This window comes from Condylura cristata, unplaced genomic scaffold, assembly GCF_000260355.1.
Source record: "Condylura cristata isolate star-nosed mole 26May11 unplaced genomic scaffold, ConCri1.0 scaffold00006, whole genome shotgun sequence".
In the NCBI taxonomy this organism is placed as follows: domain Eukaryota; kingdom Metazoa; phylum Chordata; class Mammalia; order Eulipotyphla; family Talpidae; genus Condylura; species Condylura cristata.
The window spans coordinates 2,271,378-2,283,829 of NW_004567107.1; the positions used below are offsets into that span (position 1 = coordinate 2,271,378).

At 56.5% G+C, this 12,452-nt stretch overlaps 1 protein-coding gene across 1 annotated transcript in view; it reads left to right on the plus strand.

The window, feature by feature from the left end:
* Positions 1-12,452, plus strand: part of MED27 (mediator complex subunit 27) — a 141,675-nt gene that overhangs the window by 92,092 nt on the left and 37,131 nt on the right. The window contains exon 4 of the mRNA XM_004677237.2: positions 3,452-3,545. Coding sequence (XP_004677294.1) covers positions 3,452-3,545 — 94 coding nt within the window. The remainder of the gene's footprint in view (positions 1-3,451; positions 3,546-12,452) is intronic.

A 12,452-nucleotide genomic window follows, 5' to 3' on the forward strand; every position in this document is an offset into this window, starting at 1 on the left:
CGGGTCCTCGGATCGCTCCATTTTCTACCTGGAAATAGGGAAGATCCTGGCATCCACGACTGCGGTTTCTCGGGACCTGTGCGTCCAGCCGGCGTTTGGACCGTCAGGCCGGTGCGTGGGCCACGCGCTCCGGGAGGAGCAGGAGCCGAGCCGCTCCCTGTTTTCGAAAGGCTCTGTCGTGTAAATAGGAACAGCAATCTCTCTAAGTTATTACCCTGTTAGCAGGTTGACAGATATGTGCAAATTGTGACTCACTGCTCAATTTGGCACTAAATTAATGTCTTTCTGCGCCGCGTCTGCTCAAGTGCAAACTCGTCACCACTGCTGTGTTACTGCTTGTTTGCCTATATTCCGAAGGTAAAAATTAAAGTGATTTGATCCTGCCGCAGAACGAGGGACATATGGTGGAAGTGTGGGAGGAGAGCTCGCTGTTCCTACCTGGCCTGGGCCCTGGCGCTGGGGGGGCCACACAGCGGAGCTGCGGGCTTCGGGCACACGGGGGGGGGGGGCCTCAGCCTGCCAGGGAGGCGGTTGCGGAGACCCCGCCTCCCGCCAGCTCGCTGAGAGAAAGCAAGCTCCTTGTGTCTCAGCTTTTGAACTTGACAAGGAAGCTCCCCTTATTTCTGTCAAGTCGCTGCTGGTGGATTGTGTTTTGGAGGCTGGGTCTATTTGCAAATGAAATGTTTTGATTTTCACTTCTAGGATTGAGACATTGTTTTCCTCAGTGAAAGACGCAGCTGACTTCCCTCTCTTTTTTGGCAAATACATAATGTCACCTGCAGAAGGGAAATCTGCATCTCCTTTCTGTTGGGCATGTGAATGGAATTCACTTTTGCTTGACAGAATCTTAGCACTGAGTTTGCTGAGCTTTGTCTGGGCTCCGGGTGGGGAGCAAGGCCTTCCCACTTCGCCAGGTCGGCGGCTGGTGTTGTTCCTAAGCGTTTCTTCTTCTCTCCCGCCGCCTTCCTTGACAAGCAAGATCTCATCAGTGAAAGACTTCAGAGAGGCACGGAACACACTCGCTGCTGCCACGGCGCGCTCCGGCCCTCACTACAAGCTGGGAGGGGCTCTCTGAACTCGGTTCCGGGGCTCCTCGCTCCACCCGTCTGCCCACTCCCCTTTTCTTTGCCTATCAAAGAGAACGTTTCCAGAGGTATTTTGAAGCCTTGGAGGTGAAGGGCGCGGAGGGGCGATCTGTGATGCTGCCCGGAGCTGGGGCCGCACGGCCCTTTGCATTCTCCGACCGGAGCGCTGACGGCTGATGGCGATCGATGGAGGCGGGAACCCAAGACAGCCCCCCGTTAGCATACACTTAGCGCGACCTCCGCCCGCTCGGACAGTGGAGTTTCCTTCCTGCTGAGTCTGAAGAAACTGGACCTCACCCGCTCACCCAGATTCAGAGGACAGTTTCCAGAGACCCCTCGTGAGCCCCGCGTGAGGTTCGCCCCGCGCCTGCCATCAGCCAGCGACGAAGCACGAGCCACTGCTCTCCTTTCTCTGCCTCCTGCCCTGCTCTGGAGAATCTAAGCTGAGAGCCAGGGCTGCCTGTGGCGAAACCGTAAACGCGACGGGAGCCGGGGACGCCCGTTTCCCTGGCATCCGGGGAGCCGAGCCCTAGGCCGCCGCGGCGGCCCACAGCACGGCCTTCCTCGCAGAGACGCTCCGTTCTCTCGGAGCCGGCTGGGTCTGTAGCGCCCCAGCCTCCCTCTGGCCCTTCTCCTCAGCCCCTCCGCTGGAGCAGCCCGCCGCGCCTCCCCTCCCCGCAGGCCGCCCTCTCCGGTCCCGTCGCTCTGCGTGCCGCTGCCGCTAGAGACCCCGCCTTGCCCAGCTCCAAGCGTCAGGTGGGCCGTGGCCCTCGCCCAGGGAGGCCCGAAGGGCCCCCAGCTTTGCCAGCTGGCAGGGAGACGTCACCTTCCCCCCACCGCGGCCGTGTGCGGCCCGCTATCCACCTGCCAGCTTCGGGCGAGGTTTGGAATGAAAATCTCGTGGACGCTAACCTCCCTCTTCCCTGGGAGAGCTGGCTTTTCCGTGTCCCTGCTCTGATGATTTCATTTGCCGTATCCAGCGGATACGAATCCTCTCCGGCCCGAGCAGGCCGCCGTGCCTCGCTCCGCTGTGTTCTGCGTCCCCTTGTGCCCTGTGGTCACGACGAGCACAGCACTCGGTGACTGTTCCGGAAGGATGGGCCGGCCCTGCCTGTGCAGGCTCAGCCTTGGCGTCTTTGTGACCAGCTGCCTCGGCCAGAGCCCCGAAGCGAGGGCGTTTTCATGGAGTAGGCCCATGACGCGCCAACACGCCTGTTCATAACTTGGAGTCTCGGCGCCAAGACCAGGCCAGCGGCTTAGCGCCGTTCATCGCGAGGATTGTTACGCTTTCGGAGGCAGTCTCCAGGTGGGCGGAAGACAGAGGACACCTTTCCGTGGGCTGTCTCGAAAAGCGATTACCTGGTGCGAGCGACTGAGAGTCGGCCGAGCCCGGCCTGGACTGCCCCCGGTCCTCAGGAAGCCGCCCACTGAGGGCAGGCCGGCTGCGCGGAGCACCCAGCCCGGTCCTGGCCATTTACCGTCATGCCCGGAGCTTTTAGAGCGCAAGCCTGAACACCGGTTTAACCAAAATAGTGATACGACTTCAGTTAGAGTCCAGCCAGGAAACAGGAATCTAATCCAGGAGGTTGATTGTCCAGGGGACCGGAGGTGAGCAATAGCCAGAAGCTGCAGCCAGAGACCAGAGTGGGGGCTGCTGTGTAGATGAGCGTAGCGGAGGCTCCGTCTAGACCAGCGAGCGGGCCCTCCCCGGTGGTGTGGCAGGTCAGAGCGCAGCCCTGCCAGCTGGCCACAGCTTCTCACTGCGGGTTCGGTCCCCACCCCGGAGGTGACCCACAGGCGGGGCAGACCTCTCCGGTCTCCCCACTGCTCCCCTCAGCAGTGGACTTTGTTGATCTGCCCACTCTGTCTCTGGTGAATCCTGTCAGTGCCCTTGCACTTCTGACCCGTACCCCAGTTCTTGTATGAATTAATAAATAAATCTTTAAAAAACAACAGGCCAGAGAGCGTGAAGCCCTCATGCTCTGTGTAGACTTGGGGAGGACCTCTGTGTGGACCAGTGGACTTGGGGGGCTCTATGTAGACCACTGTTGGGGGGGGCGGGAAGCCTCTGTCCTTGAAGGTCAAGAAGGAGACCACAAAATTCGTTTCCCAAGGAAGAAAGTCAGTTGGCCACCCTCCAGCTGGGAAAAAACCGGTGTCAAAACCACAAATACCAAAAGAAGTCACGTCCAAGTGGTGGGCTCGGGGGGAGGAGGAGGGATGGGGTGCTGCACGTACTGCAAGCCCCTGTGATGGAGCAAGACCTTCCGCCTTCTCACAGGCACGTCAGGTCCGTACGCTCTGGTGTGCCCCTGTGGGCCCGCTGCCCGCCTCGGTTCCGGCTCAGACACGTGTCTCTCTCCTAGGTATGTGGACGACGTGATCAGCCGCATTGACAGGATGTTTCCTGAAATGTCCATCCACCTCTCCAGGCCCAACGGAACGTCAGCGATGCTTCTGGTGAGTTCTCCATGAGGTGCTTGTCGGGATGTGTGGAAGAGAGTGACCTAACGATGAAATCTCAGGTCTGTGTTGTCTCAGTGGAGAGTAAATGCTGGTTCCATGCAAATTGCGTCTCTCCCTTCCCTGGCCTGCTGGCGTACAAGTCCTGCCCCCGGGATCCCACTTTCAAATGAAGTTGCAGAGCGCGCCTCAGAGTAGGCCAGAGAGGAAGGCCACCACTTGGGTCTCGCTGAATCATCTTCTTGTGTCCCAGAGACCTCAGTCCCGCCCAGCTCCTGCCTCCCGCCAAGAAAACACCCCGAAAACAGCCTAGTCCTGCGGGTCCTTTCCGAAAGCCATCACAGACCCGGGGGCCTTGTACCCGGGAGAGCTGCCTCTGTAAATGTGGGGCCCCTCCTCACCTCAGCCCCGGACTGGTGTCCGCATGAGCCCGCAGGGCAGGGCATGCCACGGCAGCCTTCCTGTTGTCATGCACGCGACAACTCCCAAGCCCAGAGGGGCCCCCACATGTTACAGAAAGCGGAAGTGATGGAATAAAAGTGACGGTCCGGGCCTGGCCTCTTGCCCGTCGCTGCCGCGGCTGGGCTCTGGTGTGGACCTCCCACCCCCGCGTTTTGCTTTTGTAAAACTTCACAACACCCAGCTCCGCGGCAGGAAAGACGAGCACTCGGGCCTCTTAGCCCTGGGAGCAGGCTCGCTGTGGGCGCGTGTGTGTTTTTCTCTTTCAGAAGGGGATGGTGTGGGCTTGTTTAAATGTGTGATATTCATTTGCGAGAAACAATTAGTGTTCAGCTGGGTAATGTGCTACTTGAATATTCCTTCTGTTAAGAAATACAGTAAATGAGATAATACAGTGTTCTGTTCATAGAAAAGAAACCAATTTGTGTCCGTCTGTAAAGCATGAGATATTTTCTGTCTCAGTTAAACGTACAAATTGTTTAAATTTTAAGATCCTCTAGACCCAGCAGTGGCAACATAAATCTTGCTCTCAGCGTACTTGACAGGGACCAGAGAGTTAATGAAGAAAAAAATGAAAGCATCCTCAGTGAAACAGGTTTGCTCAGATTACCCCGGGCCACTGAGCTCCGTCTCGTGACCAAGGCAGGACTTGGCGCTGAGGGAGGAGCGGGAGCAGCCGAGGCCGCCCCTCCCGCCGGAGAAGGGGCTCTGACCTCGCGGCCGGTCGCCTCCCCTGCGCGGCGCGGAGCTTCTGTTTCCGCAGACGGACGGGGGCGCGGGCGCATGGCTCTCGGGAGGACTCCGCGTTACTGGGTCCTCTCTCGCCCTCTGAGGGGCTGCTCGGGTCGCCTCGCCCAGCCAGCCACCGCCTTTCGTGGGTGACACGGGGTCTCCCTAAGGTGGCGCTTGTTTACTAGAAAGCACTGGGGACCAGTCACCCCCCAGGCGGATAATCGGAGCATTCAGCAACACGCTGCCTCGGACTCTTACTCCCGGAGGGTGGCGTTTGCTGCCTGTGGGCCTCTCGGCCTGCTGCTCCGAGGCTCCGGGACGGCTGGCCTGGGCGAGCCGGGCCCTCACTGCCGACCCCTGTGCCCCTGGCTGGTCCCCTGTTCCTTCTGACTTCAGGGGGAGGCTCTGGGGCTGTGCTGGGGAGTGGGGTGCCCCGCGGGAAGGCAGGCCGGAACGGAGGCAGTCCAGCCGGGTCGGTGTTCACCTGCCGGGGTGGTCGGAAGGCTCTGGGCAGTGCGGCTGGCAGGAGAGGCCGTGAGGCGCTGCGGAGGCGGCACACGCAGCGGCTCTGCGGACGTCCCCTTTGCCCCCCTTGGCCAGCCTTTAATAAACGGCTTTCCGGCCCTCCCTGGTGCGCAGCGGGTTACAGCTCAGCACTGAGAAGCTAAAGCCGCTTCCGCATGAGTTCGATTCCCGACCTGCCCCGGGGGTGACCACATGGTGTGGCAGACCTCTCCTGACCCGCCCGCTGCTCCCCTCAGCAGTGGACTTCGTCGATCTGCCTGTTCTGCTCCCCGCTCTGTCTCTGGTGAAGCCTCTCACCGCCCCTGAACCTCTGGACTGTACCCCAGTTCTGTATGCACAAATAAATAAATCTTTAAAAAAAAAAATAAACGGGCTTTCCCCTGCCTCTGCCCGGCTTCCTGGAGTGCAGTCAAAAGAACCCCTCTCTGATGAACTCTGGCCAGAAAGCGCTCATTTTAGTCTCCCTGCTTTGTGGTGGCACCGGACACTCACAGACCCGCAGTAAAGCTGACCTGCGCAGGACAGACCGGGCGGCTCCGGCCAGGAGCTCCTGCGTTGGCGCCTTCCCGCCGGTGCCTGTGCTCAGACACCTGGAGAACCAGAAGCTGGGTGGCGTTGCGGGGTCATGCTTGGCAGCCCCCCGCTCCAGGATCTGAGTGGGGAGGAAGGAGGGGTGTGGCCGGGAGCAGCGTGGTGCCCGATGAAAGGGGGTCTCGGCGCAGCTTCCTCCCCCGAGCCTCCCGGCCAGGCAGCCAGGCCGCCTCCCCAGCCCGGTGCTTCCCGCCCAGTCTCGGCCTGGGGCTCCCGGTGACCACCGTGCGCTGGCCTGTCCACGCATCCCCGAGGCGTGTTTATTATGCCGTTTGACATGTACAGAGGAACGTACGTGGCGCGTGGCGGCTGTGAGCTTAGTGCTGACCACGAGTTGCCCACGCCGTGGAGGAGCGCAGTACCCACGGCCTGTCCGGGGCCTGACCGGGGCCTGTCCGGGGCCCGCCTCTCCAGCCGCATCACCACATCTTGATGCCTTCGCTCGCTGCCCGGGAAACGCAGTTCGCGCCCTGTAGATCCCTAAACCTGGGTCATTCCACTCGTTGACTTCTGAGCCCTGTAGACGCGGCTGTGCGCACGGGTCGTGCTGGCGGGCCTGGGGGTCTGCGCATCTTCATCATGACCTGTGACGCGCACCCCCAGCTCTCCCGACCCCGGCGCATGCTTGACTGGCTTCCTGTTTGGCTTTTGAAATGAGGGTGGGATGAGCCTTTGTGCACACACCCCCGGGGCTGCTCGCGCCGCAGCCCTCGCCGTGTGCGCCCTGTCTGGGGGAGGGGTGTCGGGAGGGTAAAGCAGGCAGTCACTCTGGTGGGGCTGGCACAGCCTGATGCCTGGAGCCCCAGGGCAGCTCGGGCCGGGTGGCGGGTCTCGTGTCCGCACGTTGGCCCAGTCCGCTGTCGGGGCGGGCTTTGGCGCTGGGCGGTGCGGGCAGCCCGCACTCCGGCTGTCCTGCACACCAGGCCACTGCGGCGAGCCTGTCTGGGCCCCTCCAACGCGTGGAAGAAGATCTGCCACCCGCTGGCCTGTCAGCTCCGTCCCCGCCAAGGGAGGAGACGAGGGCGGCTGCGGCACTGACGCTCCCCAAGGGCTGAGCCGCACTGGGCCTCTCCCGAGCCCTGCTGGGAAGGCCCGGCCCAGCCGCAGCAGGGCTTCTGCGCCCCTCGGCACGCTCGTGCGGGCCCCCCCGGACATGACTGGTAGCACAGGCGCGCACCCTCCGCAGGAGAGGCTCGGGCCTGGAGGAGGGCGTGTTTGCTGGCCGAGCACACAGACGAGGTGTCTGCCGGTCCCTGTACCCGTTTGTCCACGTGGGTGCAGCGGCCCTCCGTGCCCTGACCTCCCTGGCGTCCCCGAGCCGGGGCCGCGGGCTGCAGCCTGCTGGAGAGGCGCGACTCGGCGCCCCGGCGATAGCCCCCGGCCGGCGCTCCTGCGCGGCTGCTCTGTTGTGTAAGTACCGGCTCAGGGTGTAACAGCTCCTGCTTCCGCCCTTTGAAGAGATGAGCTCAGCCGTCCAAAAATAAATCTCGCTGTGTTGATATTTAGTTTCAGCTAATCTACCGCCTAACATCCCATTATTAATTTTCTTAAACAGTCAAAATATTGTAAGAGCTTAACTGAGTCAGAGACTAGAACAAGCAGCTGGCTTCCTCGGCATTTTAAATATTAATCTACAACTTCTGACGGATGCGCTAGGTGTGAAGCTGTAAGAAGCCACAGGAGAACGTCAGCCTGATACTGGAAATACACCGTGATGTCTTACACGTCAGTCTTTATGTTACCGGACTTACAGCAGATGAGACTCACTTTTCCATCTTGGAAAGGCCGTGTTGGCCGCCCTTCGGGCTCCTGACCGCTGTCCTGCCGCACGGGAGTGGCTCCGCTCTCTTAGCCACTCCGTGCCCTCTCCGTCACTCTCCTGAGCGCCGAGGGGGAGGGTGCCGAGTGGCCGCACTGCTCAGCGCTGGGCCCCCTTTACCCGGGGCCCGGTTGGCCTTGTCCTGTGGCCGGCCACGTGCCGTAGGGATGGCACCTTCCTGCCAGCCAGCGGCAGCTCTGGGGTAATTGCAGAGCCCCGCTGTGCCGGACTCTGCAGGCCAGCCCTGTGGCGAGTGCCAGCTCAGCGCCAGTCTTTACGAGCTGGGCAGCCAAAGCGACTGGAGGGAAGGCGTGTCCTGGGCGCCGATCGCACTGGCCAGGGCCCCTGCGCTCACAGCACCCGTGCGGCAGCGTTGGCTAAGGAGCGCTAGGGAGGGTCGGGCACTGTGGGGAGGGTCTGGGCCCGAGAAAGCCCCTGGAGAAACCCCCTGCAGGGTGCGCGACCCCCGCGCCTGGCCCCTGAGGGGCAGCGCCAGAGGCCCCGGCTGCGGGCCAGTTGGTGCGTTCAGATAAAAACCAGGAGGCGACAGAGCAGGGGCCCCAGGAGCTGGGGGGGAGGGCAGGACGGAGGACCAGCCTGGGGAGGGCTGGGAGTTGTAGCTCTTTGTAATTTGACTTCCGGGGTCTACAATTGAATGGATCGTGACCCCCGATTTCTGGCACCCTGGCACGGACCCAGGGGTGGCCCTTTCACGTGTCGGTAACAGACTGAACGATCACATGTGCCCTCTGCGCAGCCCTGCGTGGGAGCACCGTCTGCAGCCTGCGCTCACCCGTGAGCACCCCCAGGCCTGCCTCTGCCTTGTGGGGAGCTGCTGTCCCCCTTCCCCTCTGGAGGGGGGCTTTAACATACGCATGTTCCCAGGTTGTGCATTCTTTCATTTTGCTGTTTAAGTTCATTATTTTTAAAAGGTATCCTGTTTTGTCTGCTCGGACTTAATTTTTTCACTTCACATTTTCTTTCATTAAATTTTATTTAACTTGTTAGTTCAGCTATAGCTTATTCATTTTGCTGACAGGAAACATTCCATTATATTGGTTGTGTCCTAATTCAGTTACCCACTTTCCAGTCCGCAGTCGTTTGACTTGTTCCTGGCTTTCTCGTTCTATGCGCCGAGCGCTCAGTCCTGAGGCTCTCGGGTTCTGTGTGCCCCGGTCACGGCGAGTGTCCCTCGCATTGCCCTGGCAGCGGAACACCAGTTTGGGGCAGAGATTCTAAGCGGAGGGCCCTTTTGCCTCTCGGAGACATTCTCAGTTACCTCAACTTTGGGGAGCGGCGTCTTGTGAGCAGGGACCAGAGATGCCACCAGACCTCTAGCCACGGGCAGGACAGCCCCCTCCCCCCCCCCCCCCGAGCTAGAGAGCCAGGGCAGAGAGAGACCCTGGCTGAGGGCGAGCAAATGTTTCCCTCCCAGGAAATGACAAAATAGTTGCCCAAATAATACAAATCTATACCCCCAGCAGTTCTGAAGCAGTAAAACAGATTTTCCCAAACATGCAAGACTTAGATAATAACTTCCGTTTTCCTTCAGGAATTTCTGAAGACCAGCCAGTCCCGAAATGCATCACACTCACTTTAAGAGTCTAAACCCACATTTTAAGATTTTACCACCAGGCAGAGTATTGTTGAAAGTCTTTGTTGCATGATTTTGTAACAACGCCCTTGTATGAGACTCACATGAAAAATCCGCTTTCATACTCCTGCTTCATTTCTGGCATAAACCTTATGATGTAACCTCTTTCCAGGAGGCCCATTCTTTCAGGGGCAGTTTCAAATCATGGACCTACAGCAGGGGTTCCAGAGACTCTTTTGGGGTATTCCGAGAGTGAAAACTGCCGCTTTCCTTTCTCACACTCGTCATGCAGGTTCCCAGTGAAGTGTTCCAGATGATGCCATCACTGTCACCTGTCAGCTTGTGTTTTAAAATAGTCTGTCTCATGTCCAACACGGCAGTTACTGGCAGCTGTAGTCCACAGACCAGAGGCCCCGGGATTTCAGTAACATGACTGGAGGTTTATCCATGATTAAAACTGTCGAGATTAAGAAAAATGAAAAAAGACAGTGGCGTGTGGGACCTTCTGCAGGCCCATGAGCTCAGCTTCTCAGGCAGTCTGGGGTGGGGAGGCAGGGAGGAGGTGGTGCCTGACAGCCGTCACAGCAGCTTGGATCCTGATCTGAGCACACTGAATGCAAAAGAACACTTCTTACAAGGCAGTCGGAAGTATTTGAACGTGGTCTAAATTTCAAATGAAACCAAGGAATTGTCAGCAATTTTCTTAGGTCATAGTAGCCTCACCTTTTATGAAACAAAAGATCTGCTTTTCAGAGGTGGAAATAGACATCTGTAAAGTTTTGCTTTAAAAGACCTCTGCAATAAAAGTGTGTGGGGGAGGCCTCCCTGGTTGTGCAGGAGTTAAAGTCTCAGCACTACCAGGCTATGGCCACACAGTGACCCACAGGACGCAGCAGACCTCTTCTGTCATGCCCGCTACTCCCCTCACTGTGTGTTTCAGTCAATCTGCCTGTCCTGCTCCCCACGCAGTCTCTGGGGAGTCTTCTCACTTCCTGTACCTCTGGCCTGCACCCCAGTTCTTGTATGCATAAATAAATAAAAATAAATCTTAAAAAAAAGAGGGGGGTAGGGAGAAAGCAGGTGTGTCAAAATCATGCTCATCTTTTTAATTAGTGTAGTTATTAAGCAATTGTTCTTCCTTTATGTTGGAAATGTTCCCCATCAGATACATGGAGCTATCGAAATCCAGATCTCTGCACATGTCCTCCAAGCTACCGAAAAATAAAAAAAATAAATTACATATAAACATAGCTAGAAGACCAAAAATGCCCAATTCCACATTACATGTGAGTAAGAACAGAAAAAAACAAAACCATCAAATCCTAGTGTGCTCACTTGCACGCTCTTGCTATTAAATTTTACCGAGGGACAGATTTTGTATGTCTCACAAAAGAGAGGACACTGTGTGGCTCCATTGTGTGATGTTTTAGGACAGGCCAGAACACTAAAGGACTAAAAGCCAGAACACTGTCCTGAGAGGACCAGGAGAGGCATTGAATGGAGAAGGCACAGGGAAGATTCTGTGGTGGTAGAATATTCTGTATCTTGGTAGCAACATACTTCAGAGGACTATGCGTTTGTTAGAATTCGGAGAATGGTGCATTATATTGTAGGTAATTTTTACCTCAGAAAAATTTTAAGTGAACATTAAACTCTACTTAATGCTTGCCTGGGTGTTTGGGGATGCAGCTTTAGAATGTGTCCCAAAAGAAGCCAATAAGTAGATGGATGGATGGGCGTGTGTGAGATAGGCAAGCGGAAGAACAAAGGTAGTCGCCACTGCAGAGTCTGACTCAAAGCTGATCACACTGTTATCCTGCAGCCTCTTAGATGGTTAAGAGTTCCCTAATAAAGTGTAGGAGAACATACACTTCAGTGGAAGAAACCCCCTCTTCCCAAAGGAAACAGACACCACAAAGCAGAAGAAACTATTTATATAGCTCTCCAAACTAATTTTATTAGCACCACGCTCTAACCAACTGAGCTAACTGGCCAGGGCTCAAACTAATTTAATATCTCAAGCATTTGGAGAAGTGGGAAACACAACTTTGAATTAAAAATGCAGAAATGAAAAAGAAATAGGCAGAATACAATGGAGAAAGCAGGACTTTATTACATCGAGGAATGTCTCAGATGTTAAGACAAATTTCAAGATGTTCAAGGATAGATTCAAGTGAAATTTCATAACAGCCCATTGAAGAAAAGCTGAGGAGTGCGAAGCTTGGATACATAAGTGGAAAAGCTCAAAGATAAAAGTGGCTGAAGCAAAATATGGACAGAGAGGAAACAACACACCTATAATTGACATCCATAAGGGGGGAAACAAAATGATGGAGCAAACTAATAAGTGGGAGCTGGGACCTAAGCACAGTTTCTGGAAGTTAAAGAAAGTCTGAATCTCCATGTTGAAGGCGCTTGCCCGGAGCTGGGGAGTAGCAGTGAAGATATATTCTAGAAAGACTACCCAACGTCAAAGATGAAGAAAAACTCCTCAAGATCCCCAAACAAAAAAAGCCCAATAGCTTATGAGGCGAGAAAATTAGGCTGATGTCACTCACCTCAAAACAACATGTAAAGCAAGGCAGTGGGGGTGGGGGCGGCAGCATCGCCAGAGAAAGCGGGGGTCAGCCACACGGGCTTTCAAGGGTATGGCCAGGGGAGACGGTTTAAAACACAAGGATTCGGTACCTGTTTGCTAATCTCGAATGTACTTGGGCAAGTTTTACCCAGCCGAGAGGGGCGAGGAACCAGCCTCAGCCTGGTGGGGACCGTGTTGATGGTGTCGGGCCAAGACAAAGCAGGAGTGAAGGACGGAGCGCGATGCACGGATGTCCTGTGATGTAGCACAGTAGGAACCCTCCGAACAAAAACGGAGAAGGTGCGGATAAAGATGAAAGTAGAATGAACTCATTGATTTTTGTCCATGTAATAGAGGAGGGTGAGAGCATACCACTAAAAATCGACAGAAGAGATGCGAAAATAGTCTCCAAGAAAATGGGAGTCTAAAGGCATTACAACGTGAAGCTACAAGGAAGCATGAGAAGAAAGTAGAATGCAGGACACGGCCGGCCCTTCGATGGGCAAGCAAGCAGAGGGAACACCGCTGGAAGCAGGCACGCGCAGTACCGTGCGCTCGAACTCTGCACTCACGGGGCTGCAGCCGAGACCACGTCAGTCACGTCAG